This window comes from Apodemus sylvaticus, chromosome 15, assembly GCF_947179515.1.
Source record: "Apodemus sylvaticus chromosome 15, mApoSyl1.1, whole genome shotgun sequence".
In the NCBI taxonomy this organism is placed as follows: Eukaryota; Metazoa; Chordata; class Mammalia; order Rodentia; family Muridae; genus Apodemus; species Apodemus sylvaticus.
The window spans coordinates 73,974,064-74,000,524 of NC_067486.1; the positions used below are offsets into that span (position 1 = coordinate 73,974,064).

Consider the following 26,461-nt stretch of genomic DNA (forward strand, 5'->3'; position numbering starts at 1 on the left):
TAATATGAGTGTAATTTTGCCTTTAACCATGTAGGCGATCAATTCATGATGTAATAACACTCAAGGAGAATCATCTGTGGAACATAAGCATAGTCTTTGAGTGAGGGATGTTTAGGCAAATAAGGTGGCTAATTCACTAGCTCAAAAATGAGAAAAAAAAACTATGACTATCCCAGGTATCAACTATCCACACCCAAAAAACAAAACGAAAAAAAAAAAAAACCATAAACTAGCTAATGTAAACTTATTACCAAGGGGGAGGGGTAAAAATCAAAAACCAAAAAGATGCTCCAGATGGGAGGCAGTGCACTCAATCTGAACAGCAGAGGCGTGTGAGAGATCAAACATGGTTGCCGATGAGATGAGCTTGCTACAAATCCCCCAAATGAACCATGACTTTGCTACCATTTGGACTTCAAAAGAGGAGGCATTGATTTTGTAAAAATATTCAGTAGTTAAAGCTTTTCCTTGTAAAACTTGCTAGAACGCAATGGCCTTGCATGTTTTAAGCTAAAACTCAAACATACACACTGATAGAAAAAGAGATGCAAACAAAGAAAGGCAGATTTGAGTGGCACTAGCTTGTTTGCACAGATGAAAGAATATGTTGAAGAAGAGCACTGGGCATGCTGTATCAACAGGGAAATGCTTCACGCTCTCTGTCCTGTAACTCAGTTCCATTTAAACTGAGGAAATCTCAGTCTTTGTAAAGTAGCATTTTCTATACTTTCGGTTTGTAAAAGAAAATATTAAAAAAAAAAATAACCCTAATGCACATCAGCCTGACACTTCTTAAACATCTGCCTTCCAGTGAGATAGACTTCCTAAGGACTGGCTCCTTTCTGACAAGGAGTACTTAAAGATTGCAAGGGAATGTTTTTAAGCCATAACTGAGCAGTGTACACCTAACACTGGGGTTGGAACCTTCCCACTTCTCTATAGAAGACTGTATTATTGAAGGAATTGTATGTTCAGTATCTGAATACCAACACTGAGCTACAACCCATGCGTGCACCAAAGCTCAGGATCCACTGTCTGTTCAGGATGGGACCACTGTTGCTCCTCAGAAATACTTACTTCCCCCTGGCAGGCTGTCTCTGTCGAAGATGCACAGCTTGTATCCAAACTCATTCTCCAAAACTCCTCGTAGTGTCAATAACACAAACTCCTCTTCTTCCGCATTTCTTGCATAGGAAACATAAATATCATACTCCTTTCCATCTAGCAAAAGGAAACACATAGCCAATGTAAATTAGAAAAACTTCTCAAACTGTTCTTTTGCTTTCTTAAATCTAACTTCTGGGTGTTAGACATGTTCTTTCCTCTTTTTACCTTCTTTTATCTCTTTCCCCCCTCTCTCTCCTGTTTCAATTTTTTTTTAAAGATTTGTTTATTATATGTAAGTACACCATAACTGTCTTCAGACAATCCAGAAGAGGGGGTCAGATCTCATTATGGATGGTTGTGAGCCACCACGTGGTTGCTGGGATTTGAACTCAGGACCTCTGGAAGAGCAGTCAGTGCTCTTAACCACTGAGCCATCTCTCCGCTTTTGTAGTGTTGACAGTACTCATGGCAAATGGCTATGGAAATTCAAACAGTGTCTGCTGTATCTTCTACTCTCATCTCAGGGAGCTGACACTGTAGCAGGTGAAGACTGCCTTTTGACTTAAGTGAACAGGGATGAACATCAAAAGCACCAGTGGCTAATGTCAGGCAAGAAATTTCTACTCAGTGTTCTAGAAAAATACCCACTAATACATTAGAACCTAAATTGAGAAAGACTTTGAAACTGACTAAATTATACCTTAAAAGAACTAGAATTAAGTTATGTTTAGGTTCAATATATTGATCATTGCTAAACCTGCTTAATAAAATTCATGAGTCATTAAAAATATAGATTATGTGTTTATTCCCAAAGCATGGTGAATTAGATAAAATCTTACAGCATGGTCTATTTCTCCTTCTCTGTCAGTATAGACTCAAATACCTCATTTATACTGCCAAGAAAATTTCTGCAAGGAATACACAATAGAAAGTTTTTTTTTTTTTTAAATAGTGAGAGCCAAAGTAAAAGATAATTTAAAACTCTAATGTATGGGTGGGTCACTTGGAGGCATTGTTAAAGTGTAAGTTCTGGTTCAGGTTAAGTCAGGCTTTGGTTCTACAGTTAAACATGCTTTGGATGACCAGGATGCTGTAGATCCACGGGTCTGCCCTTGAATACAGCATCTGAACCTACATCTGGAAGTGGTGGTTCATGGCTACAATCCCAGCACTCAGGATTGTGTTCAGCCCGGGCTATACAATGAGACACTGTGTCAAAACACAAAGGGGCAAACAAAGCAAAACAAAAGACTGTGAATTTGAACTGTCCTATCAGTACCCAAGAATCACATGTGTCTGTTGACCGTTGGAACGCAGCTGTTGGGATGGCGATGTGCCATGATTGCAAAGCAATGTTCTGAGTTTTCAGTACTTTCAGTGCCAAAAAGGCTGTAGAATAATAGCTCATTAACTTCTAAAAATAATTTTAATTCTGAAATAATAATGTGAGAATATTAAATCAAATATTTATTTTGGCTTGTACTCTTTGAATCACTGGGTAAAATTTTAAATTTCATGCATGATATACATCACATTTTTTATATGGACAATGCTAATCTAGATTAAATCACATATCTATCAAGAATGGTCAACAGTGTACCCTTGGAAAGATTTATTCTTACTAGTAAGAGCTGAAATAAGAGACAATATGATTCTTGATCTTAATGGTTCATTTATTAAGAAAACATGCTTTCTGAAGACAGTGATACAAGTGATTTGTAGGACACTTCCATTACTTACCAAGAATTGTTTCATCTGTTCCAAAATGAGCCCGGTAAAAGAGGACCATCTCCAGCCAGTAAACATGGTAGACCACGATGAGAACCACTACCAGAAAGACCGTGGCTCCAAAACCACAGGCAAGTTCTACTGTGTACCTTGGAGGTATGACTACAGCAAATGACAAGATAAAAATAATGATGATAATGAACTTCCATTTAGTGGTCAGTTACCCACCATATTCTTAATGGCTGGATCAGCCATGCAGCTAAGTCATGCACACATGTTAATGAGGCCATGTGACAATAGATTAGGCATCCTTACTTCTTTACTCATTTTCATTGTTGTTTATTGATTCTATCACAGAAAGTGCTTTAGATTATTCAGTGATTTGAATAGATACTACATGCATACAAAATTATATAGGATCTTATCATTGGGAAAGATTTCCAGGAAGGTTATCAAATTCAACTCACCATAGGGCCTTGATCATGCTAGGCGAATGCTCTGCCACTGAGGAATATGCCCAGCCATATATAAATGGAGATGCTCTTGCTATATGGCACCAAGTTACCATTGTCCTGCTTCAGCCACCTGTGTACAGAGGCTGCAGCAATGTGCCACAGTTCTGGGTCAACGATAGCTTTGAGAGTATTATATCTTGTGACCGATCACTTCCTGCAGTGTGCTCCCGAGAAACATTAGAAGGCCCATCAGCAAATGTGGTATATCTACACAATGGAGTACTATTCAGCCATTAGAAACAATGAATTCATGAAATTCTTAGGCAAATGGATGGAGCTAGAGAACATCATACTAAGTGAGGTAACCCAGACTCAAAAGGTGATTCATGGTATGCACTCACTAATAAGTGGTTATTAACCTAGAAAACTGGAATACCCAAAACATAATCCACACATCAAATGAGGTACAAGAAGAAAGGAGGAGTGGCCCCTTATTCTGGAAAGACTCAGTGAAACAGTATGCGGCAAAACCAGAACGGGGAAGTGGGAAGGGGTGGGTGGGAGGACAGGGGAAGAGAAGGGGGCTTACGGGAAGTTTGGGGAGTGGGGGGCTAGAAAAGGGGAAATCATTTGAAATGTTATCGAATAAATAAATTATATCGAATAAAAAAATTAAAAAAAAAGAATTAAAAAAAAAAGAAAGCAACTTGGCAAAAACAATCATAATGTGTCTATTAGTTTTGATGCCACCATCTGTCTAATATCAGTATCAGAAAAAGTTGATTCCTTCCTTTAATTTAAAAAGAAGCTTCAAACCTAGTATTTTCACTGGGTAGAAATGGGTCAGTCTAAATAATGGCGAGTATTATTTGGCTCGAGTATTTGCCAAGTTCACAGTTCTATGACAAACCACTATAGAGACTGACTTTCATTCTCTGAGCTTTGACTGTTTCCTCATTATCTACTTACTTTTTACATGGTGGGCATCAGAGAGGCTTTATGGAAGTATCAGAGATAGAGTGAGACAATACTCAATTTATTTAAAATGAGGTATTAATTCATAAGCCCTCTCAACACTGCCTCATGTTTTATTAACCATTCTCCAGTCACTACCCACTTCATTCCAATCCCCCTTTTCTCAAAGGTATCAGAGAAAGCCAGCAACGTGCTGTGACTAGGGTATGACTTCTGGCCAGAATATGTCTTTCCTTTCTTTATTTTTCAAGTTCATTTGTGTATGTCTTTATTTTCTATCATCTTCAACCAACAGAACAGTTCTTTTTGGCCTGAGATTTGTGCACAGACATGTCTATGCTTTTTATGATTTTATTTCAGCATTTATCAAACTGTTTGTCAACGGGCCTGCTTCCGCACTCCGTCCTACTCCCAGCTAAACTGGACCTTGTTCTCCTGTGGGGAAACCATTTTGAACATCCTATCTCTGGGTCACTTTGATGCTCGAAGAACTTTCCCAGAAGCAGCCTATTACTCTCTATTTGTTTATGTGTTTTTCTCTCACTAGGAGAACCAAAGAAGCCCAGTGTTCCAATCAATGACAGAAGCATCATGCACTTCCTATATTGGCTATGGTCCTGCAGTTGAAGACTTTGAAGAAGATACACAGTGTTTGCTGGATATGAAGTGGGAGTTAGTATTGGTTGGCTTGCTAATGACTTCCTTGGCAAGTATTTGACAGAAGCTTGGGAGAAGTACTGTGAGGAGACAGGAAGGGCTAAAAATGTGATTCAGGGATGTAAGGAAATAAGGGAGTAATTCATTTGGTTAATTTATAGTCTTACGGATGCTTTATTTAAAGGAGATGGTGCGATGGGTTGATTAAGGAGCAAGACTGTGGCAGGCAGGCTCTAATAGTGGAGAACAAGCATAAAGAAAGCTGCTGTGAGCATCTGAACACTGTAGATTCCAAGAGTCTGCTAGGACAAGGTGTGGGAGAATTTTCTCCAGAGCTGGACTGCCATCCAGGTTCTCCAAAAGTATGTATATCCTGCTGTAATAGAGTCAAGGTGTTAGATTATTGGTTATTTGGTGGGGATGGGGATGACAATATTTTATTCCTATGAAAACATGGTCAACAGCGTGGACCTGAGTCCAAAGTTGCCCAATTTAGGGATAAATCCTTGACTTTCAAGTTCAATGACCTAACTCCAGCATATTTACATATTTAGTACAGGGAACACTCTGGAACTGGCCAGTAGAATATTGTTGTCAGGTGTGCTCCCATGCTGGCCCCAAGATAAAGATTTTTTAAATAGTTTTGGTGTTTTTCTAAATACCAATAGAGGTCTTGCTAATGACTGAAGGATCAATTACCCCATCAATTTCTCTCTGGCACCTCATATTTCTATTGCATCTTTTATTTTGGTTTTTCCAAACTTGTGATATGCATCATACTTACAGATTATATTTTCCATAGTCATTTTGTTAATGAAGATCCCCTAACATTACATAATAGTTGGCCCTTAAAATAAATAATCCACCAGGCTTCCTGTTTTAAAGGTCTGGGACTATGTACAGGCTGTGTTCTACAGAGCTGACTTGTAAAACAGAGTGACCTTATAGGGAAAAGTGACCCTTAGCCTACAGTTTGTGTCCTTCCCCTGCAGGTCTTGGCATTCAGCACAATGATTGTGCGCTGATGCAATTTCAGACAAAAAGGTTTAAGAACAGGAAGGAGTGATGCAATCTGCCCATGCTGGACTCCCACTCTCATCGATTCCACTAAAGTCTCAATTAGAACACAGCCAAATGCCGACATTTGCTTATTTTTACTCTCCAAATGAGAATTCACTTTGTAGTTTTGTATTAGAAATTGGCTCTAAAACCCATATGCCCAGCTAGCCATTGTTGTTAAAAGAATGCAGAACCCTAAGAATGCAGTCCTGTCCCCTTTGGGGTTCTGGCTCTATAATCATCTTTGTCCTTGGCAACCCATGTTATTTATCTTCACTGCTGCAGTTGGCTTGTAATCTCCCTCCACAAGGCAGCAGCCTGGACTTTCAAATGTCCCCTGTTGGAGAGCCCAAGGCTAGTCAGTGCTAAATTCACCATAAGTTTGGAAATTGTGGTGATGACCATTGTCTGAAATGTTAACAAAAGAGTACTTGATTTAAATGAAAATCAAAACAGAAAACTGAATTAACCTGAGACTCTGATGAGTCTGACAACCTCTGACCGTACTGTTGGTAATAGAAGTAATTGATACAGAACTGGTCTTCCCTCCAGAGTATCTAAAATAATGTTGTTTTGCTTTCCACATTGGATAACTGGTAAGAGTAAGATAAGCCCATGGCTACTACATCTTTCTTTTTCTAAAAATTACTGAAGTTATTTTTTATATTTTGGTCATGAGAAGGTGGAAGTTGCTTTTAACTAGGGAGAGATACAAGAGTAAAGCCAACTATGTTGAATTTTGAATTTCAAGGACTAAGTAGCAGAAAGAAGAGAACTAAGTGGAAAATAAACTCTAGAAATCTGCATGAAGTTAACTTCAGTCTGTGGCCAAATGCAAAGCTGTGGATACTTGGATTTACATTTACTGTATTCTAGAGAGAGTATCTAGGCAATGAACAACCACAGGAGCACATGCAGTTCTAGGGGGAAGTGAGAGCCTCAGTATTGGAGCAAAGAGACAGTGGCTAGCCAGTGATGCCAAAGAGGCAGATATATATTGTTAACAAGTTAACCACTGGCTGCAATACAATTCAACATTCCTCCAAAATATATCTATTGGCTCAGAATAATGACAAAACAGGCTAGGAGAAAAATAAAAGGACCAAACTTCTAAAGAAATATCAAGTATAAATAGAATCCAGAATTGACAGAGATGACTTAATGACCAGTTAAGCACTGTGGATATTTTCAAAAATGAACACTGTGAAGAGTAAAGAGGAAGTACCAATGGCGACCCTCTAGTGAAGTAGAAATATAAAATCTGAAAAAAAATGCATTCTTCAAAATTAGTATGAATCACGTATGACAGAGTAAGGCACCAAAGTCTCAGTAGGTTCTGAAAAGATTGCAAGGAAATAATGCACACAGTCCATGAGCATGCATCCCACCTTAGGAGAAAGATGGATCATCCTTGAGAACAACCAGAAAAGTGGTACACTAAAGCACTGTCTTATGGAAAAAGAAGAGGAAGGAGACAAGCAAAACCGTGTTACAACTGCCTAATTTGGGAAGATCAGATGAAGATCAGCATATAAAAATCAATTGGCTGTATTTCTGTGCTTTATTAATAAGCAATTAAGAGAAGAAACCTTAAAAATATCCTGACAGCTAAAATTAAAATATTTAGAGACAAATTTGATAATATTCAATAAAGTTCTGTACACTAAAATATTTTCTGAATTGATGAAATAAATTACTAAGACTATATACAGAGATCTGTTATCTTTTGGATTGGTAGAACCAATATTGTTGTAATCAATATTCCTCACAAATTTAATAGAGTCCTAATCAAGATCCCAACAGAATTTTATTTAGAAGTTGGTTAAGTTGGTAGTGATATATGCAAGAAAATCATGTAGTTTCTAAAATAGTGAAATTATCTTGAAAAAGAAAAGAGGGGGCACAGTATTCCTGATTTAAAAATTTAAAGCAATATTAATAAAAATGGTGTTAGACAAAACACAGACTAGAGACTAGATGATAAAAGCAATTGCTTAAGAGATGCAGAAAGTCATAGACCCATTGGTTGTTTGTTGTTTTGTTTTTTGAACAAATTTCAAGACAATTAAAGAAGAAAAAGTGAAGCATGTCCAACACGATGTCAGAACAAACATTTCTGTGGAGAAAGAGAACAACACCAATCTCAAATGTCAATCTGCAACCCAGGCCCTCAAAAACAATAGACTGAGATGGAACACAGCCGAAACAGAAGAGAGAAATCTCTGAAAAGAGCATAATCTCTTTTGAACTAACACAACAAAGAATGGTAAGTACATAATTCAGAAATTCCCAATTCATAAAAAAAGAGACCAGTAAAATGAGCTTCCTCAAATTATTAAGAATTTTGATTATCAAAACATCAACTCACGGGGCCCAGTAGTTTAAGAGCACTGTGGTTCACATATGACTGAAGTTCATTTCCCAGGACCTACCTGGTAGTTTACAGCTGCTTTAACTCCAGTTCCAGGGTATCTGATGGTTTTATTTTGGTCTCTGAAGGCACACACACACACACACACACACACACACACACACCAAACATGGTACCTAGATATATGTGTTTTTATGTGTATATTTATACAGGCAAGACACTCATGTTCATAGGCAAAAACATGTCTTTCAAAAAATAAATAAATTCACAAGCTGGATGGAAACATTTAAAAATGTTATAGTTAACAAAGGATGGCAGTTGGTGCTTGTATGTGTGGGTAGGCATATGTGTTTGTATGTATTCTATGTACGTGGATAGTATGAGTTGTATATCACATTAAATTTAAAGCAAATGATCTGGATGAACATGACTGAAGGCTTTTAATGGCCTTGCAGAAAGAATGATTACTGATCAATGAACTTACACCAAAGCCTTCTGCATCACCAATGCCTCAGAGACCAACTGCAATGAGTTGCAAATATTCATATACTATGACAGCTAGAGTTTAACAGTTGACAGTTCCACACACTGATGAGAAAAGGGAGCACGTGAAGGTTCTGCTTACTGTGGGTGGCCGTGTGAAACAGCAAACCTCCTTGGCAGCTGGCTTGGTGGTTTTTCATATGATTAAGCACACATCTCCTTAGCCCTTGCCACTCTCTGATCATAAAACTGCACATTTGTATGTGACATGCTTGCTTTAGCTCTCTCATATGTTTATGTAGCACTGTAACTAAATAAATGAAATGTGCTGTCGACAAAGACAGTTCCAATGAACTCTTCTCATTCCTGTATTAACCTATCTCATGGCTAATCCTATGTCATGGTTTTTGTTTGGTTCTTTGTGTTTTTAGAGACAGGTTTTCAGGTAGTGAAGGCTAATTCTGAATGTGCTAAGGCTGAGCTAAACTCCTAAACTTTCTGCCTCAGTCTCCCACACAGCAGGATAACAAGCCTGGGCCACAAGTTTGTGCTTTTTGTCATTGTTTTGATGAAGTACAGATGTAAAATACAAGTGTCAGGACTCATTGAACAAGTGGGTCATGTGACCCTTCACAGCCTCTATCCTGTCCCCACTGCTGTCCAGTTACACTCAGAGCCAGTGACTCTGTGCTACTGTAGCTACCCAGGTAGGCTGGCAGACAGGCTTGTGCATGTCCTCCACCTGAAACTTTATTTTTGTGTGCGTTTACACCCCAGGCTTTGATAAGTTATCAACATAAGTCATCATCTATTACTGCTCTGCAGAATACATGCCTGAGAAGAAAGCTCCCAAATTCCCTCTACTTAAGCAATCTGGGTTCTAATACAATTGAAAATACCCAGCCTGCAGCAATCTAAACCCCCGAAGACCTTTATTTGGAATGTTAAATATCAAGGACTCTAAGGGATCTTGAGTAAAGTAATTGATTTATATCATAACGTAGACTATATAATATTTATTTGATTACACGGTGGTTTTTGCCAATTAATGCCTATGAAACCTTTGGAGAAATAAGAGCTAGCATGTATTGAACAGTTGATAGCACAGATTAATAACAATGCTATTTCTGAACATTTTTTAACAACCTGAGGGGTGCTAGTATTGGCTTGTCCATTTTTATGAAAAAAACAATAAGACACAGTCAGTGTTTGCCTTTTTCGACATCAGAGAGTTAGGCTGCATGGAAACTAGGGTTTCATCGGACTGTATGATGCGAGAACACACGTAATCCACTGTGGTAAGACAGTAGTGATACTGTGGTACCCACAGCACCCAACAGTGAAGCTGTGGGCATCCTGTGCTTCCATCCCTACAGGGATTTCTAAGGAGTGGAAGCAGTGGAGCATCCTGAACAAACTCTGGAAGACTTCTTAAGAACCACATACAATTCCTTTCTAATCTGAGCAAAAGGCTCAAGGTAGTGTCTTGCTTATTGCTCGGCTTAAAAAATAATAATAAAAGGGGATTCAAGCCCAATGCAAATGCAACAATGTCAGCCTTTTCTTTTTCTACATAAATGTTATAAATTGTATCAAATGTGAGGAGTTTAGATGTTTTAGAATGACATAATTACTATGTGATGCTACTGTTAACTTTACTCCATGCCACTGGAGAATACTCTGGAAGAGATCAGTTGGTTGAGATATGTGTTAGGAGCAAGACAAATTTAGGCAATATGTTTTAGGAGCAACATCTTACACAAGAAAGATTTATAATTTTTCTTATTGTTGAAAATACAGATGTTAATGAAGAAATGATTTTATCAAACCAAATCATATTTTAGTAAGTTTTATTTTATCAATTATAACATAATGAAACTGCCTAAGCACTGACACATGTTTAAGAAGTGAATTTTAAATTCTCTGAGAATTAATATTAATTAATTAATATTGGTATTCTCTGCCCTCTTTAACTTTTTCTACACAAATAGATGGCTCCTAATCATGTTTCAGTCTCTTATATACTTCTAAGAATAGCCGTGGGTGCATAATTCAGGAAAAATTCCCAAATGATTAGGTCATCTGGCACAATCATTCTTGTGACTCTTGAATTCTGCTTCCAGTTACTTCCAAAGGCATCTTTGTGCTTCACTAAGCATGTGCAATGCTAGCAATTTGTTTACATCTTTGTTCACTTGGAATATTTTCATTTTTCATGATTATCTAAGATGTGAATTGTCGCTTATTATGGTACTCTTGCATTCATGGAATTTTTTCAACCAACATTCAGAAACAAAAGCATTGACAGTATCAGAACGACATACTGAGCATCATCACAGAGATGGAAGCCTTCTCTTAGGGTTTTTCATATAACTGACTCAGTGCTTTGTGTCTGATGTTGGTGCAGGAATTCTCTCCTTTATCTCCTATTCATCACTGTGTTATTTTGAGGGTTCACAGAGTCATCGGCTGGGTGCATCCATTACCTTTCTGTTTCACCTTGGCTGCTCGCTCAGCTTCCCCTTTGGTATTTCGAGCATGACAGACATAGTTGCGCCTGAGATCCTCAGGGGTGACTTTCTTGATGCTCAAAATCTGAGTTCTTGTTTCATCTTCAGTTGGAGAATAACTTATACTACACACAAGGAGAAGCAAATCAAAAATATATGTGAGATACATGCAGTGCATATGCTCTCTCTCTTAATCAGAAGTAAAGGACTCTAGAAGCCTGAGGGAGGGCATATGGGGTGCTGGCAAGGATCTCGTCCTACCATGCACTGGACAAACCCAATGCTAGAATCTCACTACACCTCTTTCTTCTGAGCTAAATCTTTGACCTAGATGCTAAGGTGCAATGCCTGTATCAGCTTGCAAAGAATGGTCTTGGATCAGACTCATTTAGGCTTTGATGCATGTTTTGCCATTTAGTGCTATGTACTTTGGGCAATGTCAAATAACTTTGCACATCGTAACTGTTTTGTGAAGGAGCGTATTATATGAATAATTTACGGGAATACTTGGAAGGCTGAACAGGCATCTGCGCTGAAGCAATACTCGATGAGTGCTCCTGTGAGCTATTTTAACCCCATAGTAACTGTTGCAGTGCAGAGTCACTAGAAGTTTGACTTGCAAACACTGGCAGAAGGTTTTGTGAGATGTGGAGACTGTAGAGTTGAATCCTAACACAGGAAGAGAAGAAATAACTCAGAATGAGAAAACTGAACTGTGAAATAAATATATCCAAACTCCAGTAACTCTAAGACCAAGTATTTTGTGTTTTAAGAGTAAGACTTTATTTAATCCCCTTTGAATTAATTGTCTGGGTGGGATCTAAACAAATCCCTCCCTTAGTTGACCAATATCCTTATTTTCCTTTAGATTAGACCTATTGTCATTCATAAAAATTGGCTTAGAGGTTCAGTTGTTTTCTTCCATGCTAATTTCCGGCTCTTTGGAATACTGCAAATATTTCTCACTAACAGCAAGGTAGACTCACAAGTTTTGACTATCTTAAACATTCATTTATTATAAAGATGAGAATCACAATTCTCAGCATTCCTGAAATGACCAATAATTGTCTCTTGAGACTTCAAGCTAAAATTGTCATCAATTCTTCTGTGTTTCTCAAACATCCAATTCTATGTATACAATGTTCCTTTTTCCAGCTTTCCATGCCTGTCTTAACTAAGCAAGTTTAATTTGAATGCTGTTTCTTTTGTGGAGTATCCATTAATGCCCCTGAACTGAAGGAATCTCCTAAGAATTCCTCCTGTAATGACCTCTCCTCCTCTATTACTTATTTATCAGACACTGTTTAGACACCAGATCTGTCTGTCACAGTCTACCTAATGAGGGCTAGCTAAATAAGGAAAGAGGCTGTTCAAAGTAGACATTTTATAATTTCTACAAAACCTTTCATTACTATTAGGAAAGAAATAGGTTTCAATTGTACAAATTCAATTAGCTTAAGATCTGTTTGCACAAGGTGACCAAACTTAGGGTCTTAAAAACTATTCTGTCACATTTGTGACCACTGTGATTTATTAGTTTCTGGAGCAAACCAATTCTCTCTAGCAATTTATACTGTACTTATAGAGAAATCTTTTGTCTCCAGAGACCTGTACATTCTTCTTTCTTAAATTCTTACAAATATCAAGTTTACTTAAGAATAAAATGACTCAATTTGTTATATCAAGAGAGGTATGTATTTCAAAACCCATTTGGCTTTTGAAAATTAGCTCTTTGGGATTTCTGAACATTTGCTTTTAAAAGTGAAATTTAAAGAATAAGAATGTAGTTAGTTAATATTTAATAAGTGATTCTCAAGTATCAGGGGAAGATAAGAAAAGCATGGTTAGTTTCATAGAAGAGACAAACATATATATGTAAGACAAAGTATTTAGACCCACACTCAAGGACTGAGAAAGATAACACTATACTTTCATGGAATCAACATTTCTCCTTCTTCTTCAACTTGTTCATGTGAAAGATACACTCCTTATGTTTCTAAGTGAGAATCAGAAACATGGGAAGTTTGTTGAGCTTAAGACAATCTGGTGCCTGTTCTGTGGCTTCATTGTGATGAAGATATCTAGCCTGGAGATGTAATTCTAAGCCTTGGCACACAATCTGATAAGTGTGTGAAATTGGGTTGCAAGTTTACTGATACTGCAGCCCCTGAAGATTTAAAAATCTTGCTAAATTTTTAAAAGAAAAATAAGAATCTTGTACATTGAATAGTATTTATCAAGACCTTAGACTGACAGACTGGAGCCCCTGAATGCAGCTAAGATACCTTTCATTAATAGTGATGTCAACAGTGATGTCATCAGGTTTCTTTCCATCAATGGTCCACCAGACCTCATTGTGGGAGTCCATAATGAAACTGAAGTAGACTTTACATGGGATAACCAGCTCCTCTCCTAAAACAAATTAGTAGATGAAGTTAACCTATATTAATCCATCAATCTGTATATTTCATGTGATTATATATGCTTGATTCTCTAATGTAAGGCAACCTACCATAACACCAAACACATGAAAGGATAAACCCAAGAAGAGAAGTCAACAAATGCACATGAAATTACAAGGGCACCTATTTTTAAAACTAAATATGTGTCTTTTAAAATGTCAGAAGGACTCTGACTATATTCTTTTCAGGCCAAACCTCTTCGCATTCTGCTATTTTGTTATGAAGGCATTAACAAATTGTGTCTTTCTTTTATATTTTTTTCGGCCATTATAAAACACCATGACCAAGGCAAGTTATTTGGGGTTCATAGTTCCAGAGGGTTAAAGTGAATGATCGTCGTAAGAGGGAGCATGGTGTCAGGCCAACAGGCATTGTGCTGGAGCAGTGCCTGAGAGATTATTTCTCATGGAAAAACATGAGGCAGAGAAAGCTAACTGGGAATTGCATAGGATTTTTGAAAACTCAAAGCCCACCTCCAGCCATAGCTCATAATCCCGTTTCCTCATTCTTTCCAAAGAGTTCCACAAACTGGGTCCTAGGAATTCAAATATATGAGCCTATTGGAGTGGTGGCTATTCTCCTTCTAAGTACCGCATTGACCAATAAAGGTCTGTAGATGATGGGTCCTTGTCCAAAGAGGATAGAGTGATTTTATTCGCTAAGATAACTGGCCAGGGAATCCTCCTCTCCAAACCCTCAGAAGCTTAGTTTAAAATAGCAATTATAAGCTAGGTGGCTGAAGTGGTTTAGGTCACTAGGATGTTTTACAACAGGGATAATAGTGCTAACAATTGGGTCAGGATCAGCATAATTACTGTAAACTTGGTATAAATAAATACCTGTCCAGGTTTTCCTGTATTCCTTTTGTGTCCTTCCAAAATCATATATACTTATGTAATGAAGTTTGTTTCTTTCCATTCTGCCATGAACACCACCCCTCTACTCTCTGTAATACCTTTTCCCAAACAATTCCCATCCTACTTTTTATCATGGGCTCCTGAATTTAATCATGATTGTTTGAATGAGTATGGATGTAGATGTTATTTTCTGAAATATTGGGCAACTTATCAATGACTGCAGCACTGAAGAATATAAATGACCGATGAGTGTGTCTAGCCCTAAATGAGAAATCTGCATCTCCCCTTCAAGCTCAGAAAATATTGATGGAGGTAAAGCAGAAAGGGCATAAGAGCCAGGAGATGTAGAGGAGTCTACAAAACAGCTACGTAAAGCTAAAGATGTATCATTATATGTGTATGTGTTCCTTGAGCCTTATATGAAGAGACTGTGTTGTAGATGTATCAACTGGCAATGGGCAACCCATGTTCAGTTGTCCTCTACATTTGGATCAGTATGTCCTTGTCTGCTATACAAACAAGCTTCTATGATGAGAGCCAATTGCTACATCTAGCTGTGAGTATTTAGACAGAAGTTACAAACTATACTGGTTTAGGCACATGGCAGTAGTAATAGGTTTCCCTCTACATTAGATGGCTTTGCCAGTTGCCTATGTCTACAGAGCCAGGCATATTCCTACCTCTTGAGGAGGCTTTAAGTCTAATTTAGGTGGCCATTACTTAGCCTTATCAAATAAGTACCATTAGTGTACTTTTAGATCTTGCTATTCTGCTATTATAGTTCATGGGCTTTACCGATTGATAGGGCTATTGATCCCTTCTCTCTATTGGATACTTGAGTATCTCCTTCCCATATTATTAGAGCTAGATTTCAGGAAAGAAATGTCTAGGCTAGATTTAGATTGATTCCTTTAAGTTCTCAGTCCCAAGTGTGCTTTATGGTCAGTGATAAGGCCTGACTTTCAATTTCTGAGATGGACCAAGGAAACCAGCAAAAGCCTGAATTGTATGGGGAGTTTTTTGGACTCTCCTGCCCAACAACTTGAATTGTGAGATTTCTCATGCCTGATACTTGGGTTTTTATTAAATAGTCTATGCTTTTTTTTGGTATGAGGAGCGTTTTTATCCCAAGTGGCATAACACACACACACACACACACACACACACACACATACACACACACACACACATATTTAGTACCTACTATATATATATGTGTATATATATATGTAATTAGTACCTACAACTTTAAAAAATATCCTAAGGTCCTCTAGCTTCCCTCTTTCCCAAGGAAGTTTTTCTTTGCCTAGGTATTTATTCTTAACCAAATACCACAAAGTCTTTTAAAAATTAATGCCCTACAGAAGCAAAAGCTGACAGTTCTACATATTAAAGATTATTTGTAGATCAAATTGTTAGTAAGAACTAAGTAAGTATTTGGCCTGGATTGGAATTTTCATGCCAGCCTGCTGGGAATATTTCTGCTTTCTGCTAATATTCTTGGTTCACCATCACCTGGACTCTGAAGACACCTCTAATTATCTTGGGTTTGACAGACTGACATTTACTCCAGACCTACTCCAATGTGTGGCTTCTCTAACTCCTCCCTATAGACTTTGAAACTATTGTTTCACTAAGAAAGAGAAAATCAACATGAGTTCAGGATGATTTGTTTTGTTTTGTTTGTTTTTCTTTGGTTTTTTTTTTTTTTTTTTGGATTTGTGTTTTTTTTCGAGACAGGGTTTCTCTGTATAGCCCTGGCTGTCCTGGAACTCATTCTGAAGACCAGGCTGGCCCTGAACTCAGAAACCCGCCTGCCTCTGCCTCTCAGAGTGCTGGGATATGTGACATGCTAAGTAGAAGTAGCATACTTGGGAGACTGACAGATTCCACTTTAGCAGTGGCAAAAATGTTCAGATTACTACACTGAACTAAATCCCATAGTAACGCTAAAAAGTGCAGTCTACCTGAGGTTGAACAACCCTCTTAACATGCCCTGTACTCTTTACAAGGTAAATTATACATGAGAACTTTCAGTTTTTGGCAATCTGGCCACACATTCTCTGGCTCTATAACATTCAGTCCACACTTCGACATTTCTCATTGTGTCTAGGATGGTTTTACTGTACAGAAGATGATATCAATGTGTTAGAATTTCCTGCGACTTTTCTACTCTCCTGGAGGAGGCTTTCAGTCAAAAGAACAAAAATAGTCTCTTCCTTGGTAACTTATGATTTCTTTTTAGATTAAAAGGTTACGAAAATCTTATTGGTGGCCCAGGGAAGCATGAGGATCATTAAGACAGTGTCCTAAATCCTGTGTTCCTGGAAATGTTTTTAACATAATGCCCCCAGGTTTGATTCCCTGTTCCATGCTTGGGAGAGGAAGCAGAGGTTTAAAAGCTGCCTTGTGCTATTATTACAGCCTCAGCAAACCGCAGCCCTCAGTAAAGTCAGGTTTACAATGATCACAGAGGAAGACGAGGAGCAGAGAATAAAGGATGTGACCCTGAGAGAGAAGCGAAACCTCCCAGGCCGCCTTGAGATTGATGGCGAGCTGATCCTCGTATGCTGTGGCTTTCGATCATGCTTCACTTTAAATCTGAGCATTTCCTTACATTTAATCTTTACTGTCTCATACCAAGCTTTGTTTTCCTTCTTGTAATCAAGAGAATCTAACCAGAACTCAGAAGCACACCTATAGTTACCTGGTTCTTTCTCATAGACAATGCGGTCATTCGGAGAATAGATCTGGGGTGGTAACGCATCCTTTGGTGAGCCTATGATAGGAAATGCAAAACAAGGGTATTAAATCATTTAGGCTTATGTGAAGCTCTGAGGCTGACTTGTTCAACTTCCTGGCATAGTTTGTCAATTCTTGTGAAGGCCTACAGTCTAATATACACTTAATTCCTGGACTTCACTCATTGAAAATAAACAAAACATGATGTAATAGAAAGTTTGTATTCGACGCTATTACTTATTGCTAACATTGAACTCATGGGTGCCCTTTATATTACTGGGTGGTGCGAGCATCTTTCATGACAGTGCCCTGTTGTTTACTCTTAGTCCCCAGTTCCTGATCCAAGAGCATGTAAGCTCCTCTGACTCTCTGAAGATGAAGCTCTTAGTTTGTGGGGTCTGTGCTAACTCCAGGCAGTTAGCATCAAAATGAATCAAACTGCAGGAAACAGATAGCATCTCAAAGAACTGAAGAATTGCTTGGTGTGGACGCGTCACATAATTCATGACAGATGTGTTGTGAGCACAGAAAAACAGGTTTTCTTTTGCAAGAATCCCAACAAAATATATTGAATTGCCTGATTTTTTCAGAAAGGTAGATTGTCTTATCAGTGTTCTTGATTTCCTATGCTCTTGTGACATAGACTTCTCTTGCCATCTTAGTGCTTTTATATCTTATTCTCTTTTAATTCCTCTTTTAATCTCTAAGCTACTTTTATTTCAGTATTTGACAGGTGGAACTACCTGTTATCAACTTGTAAACCATGCTGATCAGTCACCCTTATTATCCAAGTATTTCTTCCCCCAAATGTTCATAAAGTCTAGTATGGGACTTGAACAATAGTAAGTGAATGCTTACCTCCATGAAAAGTTTAAGGACACTCCTCTTCTTAATAATATGTCTGACTTATTGATATTGGATTACTAGACAAATGTCCATGCATGAAAATGCTGCTGTTTGTAAGTTTTGTACATATATGTTAAAGTACCTTGAAAGACTTTTGTGGCGGAGTGCTGCTAAAAATGTATTATTTTTTATTTTATGCATATAAATATTTTGTCTGCAGGTGTGCCTGTGCATCACATGCATGTTTGGTGCCTATGAAGACCAGAAAAGGGTGTCATATGGCTTGGGTCCTGTGGTTTGAAGCTCTAAGCTATCTCTTCCAACCTAGTAGAATATTTCAAAGCATATAGACTGATCAAGTTCTTACTCAGATTTCTCCATATATTAATCATATATACATGAGTATATTTCACTTTTAAACATAATTTTTAAATGACTCTAAATATGGTAAATAAAATTTATGTCACAATTGTTAGGAATAAATTACATAATACAAATTAAGTAAATTATACTCAAGAACCTCTTAGTGAAGTTAAATAAATACTCAACGTGTTGTGGTTTTAAAAAGTGAACTCATATCATTTGAAAATTACTTTAGAATGACTTCTACAATCTGTCTATGTCTGTCAACTTTTATATCTATAAATCAGTGACTAACAATACCCATTATTATCTTAGCAAATACAGATAAAACTACATACTATAAGCAAATAAATTTCAAACAACTGCTGATGTGAATATAATGCTATATAATTTATCTGGCTTCTAAAACATTCTTTTTTTTATTTTTTGTTTGTTTGTTTTTGTTTTGTTTTGTTTTGGTTTTTGGTTTTTTGAGACAGGGTTTCTCTGTGTAGCCCTGACTGTCCTGGAACTTACTCTGTAGTCCAGTCTGGCCTCAAACTCAGAAATCCACCTGCTTCTGCCTTCCAAATGCTGGGATTAAAGGCATGCACCACCACTGCCTGGCCCTAAAACAGATTCTAAATCTATTCTTTTTTCCGTGTGAATTAATTACCAACTCAAAAGTAATCAAGCAAAGTGGCTATATAATTGGTCAGTCTAGGTTTTATTTGTGTTGTGTTAAAAGCTTGTAATTTTCTATTTCTTTTCTTGTTTTTGGTAATTTATCTAGAATCTGGTAGCAGATTTACTAGAGGAAAAATTTATGAACAGAGGTTGGGACTTAGAATCTCTTAACTAACTTTTATAGGACTTCTAAGTGGTGTTCCCATATAATAAAAGATGGGGTATGGAGAAATATGGTCAAATATACTTAAGCATACTTAAACCTGTTCAAAAATAGTCCACCATTTCTTCTCTTTCTCTCTCTGTCTTGTTATGCAACTAAGACTGAAACCTGAATCAAAGTCATGTGACCAACTGATGGCCATGGTAGAATACGAATATCCATCTATTCCATTGTGTTCTCATTGCCTGGCACATTCGCCATTCATTCATGTTTGCACTAAGTTTACCAGCAGTTACTCGATGGTTTCTGTTCACATGGACATGCTTACGGGCTCTGGGGATAGAGTGTGAATAAATTCTGTATCTTTTTTACAATAGAATTTTCATACTTATGTATGATAAGCCATTAAGAGCCTGAACTAACTCAGTGTCCTTGTGTCACACACTTGTGAATGACACGCCATGCTTACCTACCACCTGTACAGTCACAGTCCTGGTGAGGTGAAAGAGGCGTCCGTTTTCAGGATATGTAACCACACACGTATAATTTCCGTTATTTGAAACCAAGGGGATGAAAAAACTCAAGTTCATGCCCTCAGGTAGTACATTATGAAAATCCACGATTTCAGTACAACCCTAGGGAAGGAAATGCAGTTCACTGTTTATATACAAGTGCACACATAACACGAGCAAAAATAAATTACATCTTATTTTTCACAGAACATCTTAAAAATCCAAAACTATTGAGTAAAGACTCTGGACAATATTACTTTGTTTCCTAGTTTTCAAAGATATGAGGATTAAGTACAATTAATTTTCATGCAGAGGAGAAATTGAAATTCTAAGTCAAGATACGACCTCAAAATCAAGCTTCCTCTTGTCTTGGGTTCATTTTTCGAGTTCTTTCATAATACAGCACAGTTAAGATGTTGCAACAGTGACTGAGAACATGAATGACTGCAAGACCTGCCTTAAGAAGTAATCATGGGCCTTTCCTGTAGCTCCTCCCTGACTCAGTTCAGTCAGGAATCTAGTCACTTTGGGATACCTCACATCAGTTTTGACAACTAATTTTGGTATTCTTGGTCATTCTACTGAATTTCTCTGTTAGTCATTTTCAAATACATTTTGTGTTCTTCTCTTTATTGCATTTTTTTTCTCAAAAAGGAATTTATTACATCCCTACTTTTATCTGTCATCCCAAAATGTATGAACCTTATAAAGACTCAACAAAACATGTCTGCTTCTAACTCATATTTCCATATAAAGCAGCTGATGTTTAAAATATAAAACTTGACTGTTTTGTACAAAATAAACACAGTCCTGTTTTATAGCTTAGTCTCTGGGTATGAAGCTTTATTTTATCAAAAAGTCAATATATTATACGTAACAAAATCCACTTTAAATATTTGCTTTACAAATTTGTTTGGTTTTTCCTTTAAAAATTAATAATTTATAAATAACAAAATATTGTATTATTTTTAAGGATATGAAGTCTACATTTTAGGGCTTCTATTGATTATTTTCATTTTCTTATATTTCACATCGTAACACCTGAAGTCCTGTGTGCTTATGTTTATTTAACTTCAATTCCTGGAAGGTACATTTTGAAAGGTGACATTTACCATAAGAAATATATTTTGTAAGACTTTGTCACAGGAAATACAGTTTTGCTTCATGTAGATCAAAGGAAACTGATACTGGCTCAGGTAAGACGTTTTCTCAATCAATTTCTCCTGCTGGGTAAGCAGCCTGTCTGGAGAATTGGCACGTCAGCACCACAAGGTTACCACAAAGTAGGAAGTCATAAAGGCTGACACCTTATAATCAATTCATGTCAGATGTGGTTTTGGCTGAGTTTAATATGTCTCTAGGACTCTATTTGACTGGGCCGCACATTTCATTAGAACTGTAGCAAGATAGCGCTCCTTCCTTTGTTGACTTAGCTGTTCTTAAATCCCCGTGAAGTGGGCAGATCAGGCTGAATGTGCTCCAGTTTTGCTGATAGAAATAGAAATGAGGTAGATAAAGAGGCATACTAGCCTGCACAGGGCAAGGTGAAAACTCTTTCAGCCTGTACAACTAAGGCTTCTTGCTGGAATCAGAGCTAAAGATGACAAGTTCACTCAAGAGCCGGGGTTATAGAAATTACAGCTGGACCTGTGTTTTACATGCACTGTATTATCTCACCAGAATCTTATCCCAAACTTACAAAGCCCGTAATGTTCTTATCCTATTTTATGAATGAGGAAACAAAGACCTGTCAAAGTAACTGATGATGTCTTACAACTTGGGAATGCCAAGAATGGAATTTGAACCTAGGGCTATGGGTTTCAATCATGAATCAAAATCTATTTTTCTCAAAGCTTTTGCTTTTAATTCCACATGACTCCATGTCCTCATCCTAGGCTGTGACCCTGAATCTGTGCCATATCTCTGTACCTATGACACACCCGTGCATCTTTGCTATACACATGTTCCCAAGACATCCCCTATATCTATGCTATACTTCTGCATCTACCCCATACCTTGGTACCTATGCTCTACTCATCTCTGTGCCATATTCTGCATCTGTGTCATATCCCTGTATCTATGCCATACCTGTGTATCTGTGCTAGACATTGTTCCTATGTCATACACTGTATCTACGCTATACCTCTGCACCTATGCCATATTCCGTGTCTGTGCCATATCTTTGCATCTATGCCATGCCCTGTATCTATGATATTCCTGCATGTATGCCATACCTTTCAACTATACCATACCCTTGCATCTATACCATACTCCTGTGTATGTGTCATTCCCTGCATCTATCCCATATTCAAAGTAAATCCTAAGTTAACAGGGTGATGTTCCCAGTCTTTACAGTTAGAGCTAAACTGAAAAGCATACTCTTCAGCACCAAGGGGCAGATATTTTTACTTAATTTGACAAAAGTGTCTTTGAGAATATAACAAAATCTGCTTCCAGTTGTTAGGCCTATAGCATTTTATAAAGGGAAAGTAAGGAAATGGTTTTCATTCTAAATATGTGCATGTGCAGTGTGGTCTATGGACACATGGTTGTACTACAAATACATAGTAATTTTAGCCTGTAGTGCTGAGTTGGATATTTTTAATATATACTAATAACCCCAACTCTAGACTCTTCAATATGCATCCCAAAGATAGATGGTTTTCTTTTATAGAAAACAAACTATTCCTGAAGAAATCTTTATGATGGTTTCAGACATACTTGTTTAGAATTCTAAAGAAAACTGTCATGAACAAATACTTGGGTACACAAAGAACAGAAAATGGGCTTTCAAAAACAAGAAACTAGTTAGCACTAAGTGAATGTTTTTCTCAGTGGAGTAAACACTTGTGTGGCTAGCAAACTGTCCTTGTATCTGGCTGATCAGCTCCTCATTCTCAATTCAAAGAGAAGAAGTTAAATAGAACAGCAACTGTCAACCACATAATGGTTGCTATGGCAACCAACCACAACATATAAGTAAGAAAGAATACAGGAAATGACTCTGGGATCCTGGAGAGGAAATATGTATCAGAGGAAGCGAAGGCTGTGTGTAGGATGATGTCACAATCAAGAAAAGAGTAGCTTCTATTTGAGATGTCTTTTCCACAAAAGGATCCATGTGAAAATATGACTGGAAAAAGGCATTCTTTGTTTGTGAGTTTTTTAAAATAGATATTCAGCCTATGTAAGAAAGTGGGAAAAAAAATCTTACTAGAGAAAGATTTGCTTTATATTGTTAATCCTGAGATTTGCTAGAGAAAAACCAATTCTGTCATTTGGGGTCAAATTTGAAGCAAGTATTCTTATTAAATATTAAATACTGGCCAAAAGATTGACTTTTGTCAGGACTACTCCCTGAGATGTCCCAGCAGAGTGGCCCTGAGACACATGTTAGGGGACTTTTACGAACAAAAACTAATAGGCTACTATATAGGTCACTGCATTTCCCATGAGGCATCATTTTCTAAGAACTACAACTCCCAGCATTCCAAAAAGTTACTTGGTCCTTAGACCAGTGGATCATACAAGTTAATTTGAGGCATTACATTATCTTAAAATGATATGGAAAATATTGACAGTAATTAGGGGGGAAATGAAGACACACAGAGAACACCCTGGACTGAGGGAAGAGTGAAGAACTCTCCTGCATTCTCAGAGTATTTTTTTCTACTTGTTACTATTTAATTTGCTTTATCATGGCAGGTTTCCTACAGTGTTCCTCTTTTTCTGGGTAATTAACTCCAGTTGAGTCAGAGAGAGGTAGACGAGCACTATGTCTTCTATGGCCATGATAGGGTCAATATTTAGCATATTGAGTTCAAAATATTTATGTTACATGATCAAAAGTATGTATGAAGTCATCACTGATATTTTACAGTTTAAAGCTCAAAGAAAATGTGTGGCGGTAAGTATATGGATTATTATTACATATGGGAAAGTTATTCCAGAAGACATGAGGAAATGGGAATAAAAATAAAAAGAGCTTAAGCTGCAATTTCTGAATAGTTAGGAATAGCTGCGGAAGCAATGAATCCATGAAAATCTTGGTATAAAATAATTGTACTTTGTTGATTCTATAAAGAGTTTCATAAGCCAGTCATTTCCAATAAAGAGAACTCAGTCTTTCAATATTTATAAATATTTACAATGTCCCTTCTGTGTTGTGCCAGGCAATGTTAAGAGCTAGATACATAATAATAAAAAATGAGATGGCATACATTTTTATGAAGTTTTACAATGCAGTCAAAATCCATTACTCAATCAATTTTTAAGTGCAGTGTGGATTGGCCCAGGCTTGTGCTCTAAGATTGATGTTCAAGAAAAAGAAAAGAAGGAAGAGAGAGCTGAGACTTAGCACAGAACAAAGATATAACCACTAAAGAGACAATGATGAGTTATGAATAAGGTTTCCTCAGTGTACACAGAGGATGATTCATTTGACCTGATTTAAGCTTCAAGGTTTCAAAGATATCAATTTAAATTGATTTTCAGTTCAAACAGTAAATTTTTAAATCCAAAGGAGTCCTAAAACCACATGCAAAAATTGCCACAAACTCTTGCACAGATTGCTAAGTGTGCAGCTCTCAAAATATGAACATGCTAACTTCATACCAAAGGTTTAAAATCCATATACACACATTACTGAGAAAGGAAAAAGACGAAAAACCATTTTAACTGATGCCATCTTTCTATAACACAAAATCTATCACACAGATACTTCCTAAAAGTATATGCCATACCTAAAGATGTCTGGGTGTGGCAAGTTTTTATAAATGCTCTTTCCTGAAGTTATGTCTTAGGTAGGGTTTTTATTGCTGTTTTAAAAACCATGACTGTAAACAACTCGGGAAGGAAAGAGTATTTCAGATGACAATTTTCAAGTCACACTCTGTTGCTGAATAAATTCAGGGCAGGAATTTTAAAAGGGCAGGAACCTGGAGGGAGGAGCTGATACAGAGGTCATGGAGGGCTTCTGCTTACTGGCTTGCTCCCTATGGCTTACTTACCCTACTTTCTTATACACCCCAAGACCACCTGCCCAGGAATACTACTCACAGTGAACTAGGTAACCCCACATCAATCACCAGTCAAGGACATCTCCTACAGGGTGGCCTTGTAGGCCAATCCTGTGTGGGTATTTTCTTAATTAAGGGCCATTTTCCTCAAATACTCTAGTCCATGTCAAGTTGATATAAAATTCAGTACAGGGTAAATTAACAGAAATAAGAGACAATAATTTACATATTTTCTGAGGAACATTACCAAATAGTATATGACCAGCAGTGTCTTATTTTATATTGAATTTGTGAGAAGTTTGGAGAAAGGAATCTATTGTGTGGAAAAATTTTCTTTTGCAATTAAAAAATTTGAAGTGGGGGTATTATGCCAAACTTAATCAGAATGGGCATGAAGACATTCAGCTTTCTGTAATCTTACTTACGTCTGACCAGCTTGATGGCAGGGACGATCTTTGCAGTTACCATTACTCAAACATATAAAACACTCAATGGAATGACCCCCCCCCCCATCTCAGGAGGAAAGGAAAACTGACCTCACTTTCCCAAGTCTCTGTAAAATGAAAATTGAAATACCCAATCATACAATAAAGGGGGGGGGGATTATTCAGCTCTATGAAAGGCACAGTGGCATGAAAACACAAGTCTATACTTAAATCTAATAAAATAATAATGATAATAATAGTACAGCACACTTATCTCTGAATTTGTTATTTGTCTGGTGGCATCTCTGTGACTAAACCAACATTTTCTCACTTCCATCCAGACTGCCACCCAGAAGTTCTCTGACTAGCTAGCTATTTGGAATTCAGTAAATCACTTACAGCGCATAGTGCGCTGAGGAGGAGTTTCCAAATGAGGAGTTACAAAATTTGCCTCATTTGACAAATTTACTGAATAAGTTCATGGCAGAACCACTGAAGTCCTGAATTAGGGAGGCCTTAGAGTAAAGAAAATAGGATGACAGACAAAGAAAGACATGGAATGGTCCGCTTTTATCCCTTTTCTGCACACTTCAGAAATGGAGACACTTGGTGTTCTATTCCTTTAACATCAGTCCCTCGGAATCCATGTTATGTCCAGAATTTGCTAAGTCCCACCAGGCAGTTCACAGACCAATATATATTCCAACATTGTCTTTTCCTTTATAATTCCCTGAGCTCTAAAAGGGACTAGACTTCCTTGCTACATCAGTCTTAGAAGGATTTTAGAATCACACAGAACTGGATCAGACTCCCTTCTGACACCATTCTTAGACAGGAAACCATTTTACAAAGCATGCAGAACAGGACTGAAATCCCAGGCATATCCACTTCCAGTTTGGACTTTTGAATAAATTCGGAATTTAATGCTAAAGTATGGCCTCCTGACACATAAGGTTGATTCTTGGCTTGGAGCCTGGTGACATTTGGTACAATTCCCAACAGCATTGTGCTTAGGCTTTTTACATAAAAATATCCCACAAATCCTCATGTGTTAAGACTTGG

General features: G+C 37.4%; 1 protein-coding gene across 2 annotated transcripts in view; it reads right to left on the bottom strand.

Annotated features, from left to right (window-relative positions):
• Window positions 1-26,461, bottom strand: part of Il1rap (interleukin 1 receptor accessory protein) — a 139,473-nt gene that overhangs the window by 9,433 nt on the left and 103,579 nt on the right. For both annotated transcript variants that reach the window (XM_052158748.1, XM_052158749.1), the window contains exons 5-10: window positions 19,914-20,079; window positions 17,372-17,443; window positions 13,631-13,757; window positions 11,322-11,470; window positions 2,848-2,997; window positions 1,078-1,221 (exon numbers count right to left, since the gene is read on the bottom strand). In XM_052158748.1, coding sequence (XP_052014708.1) covers window positions 1,078-1,221; window positions 2,848-2,997; window positions 11,322-11,470; window positions 13,631-13,757; window positions 17,372-17,443; window positions 19,914-20,079 — 808 coding nt within the window. The remainder of the gene's footprint in view (window positions 1-1,077; window positions 1,222-2,847; window positions 2,998-11,321; window positions 11,471-13,630; window positions 13,758-17,371; window positions 17,444-19,913; window positions 20,080-26,461) is intronic.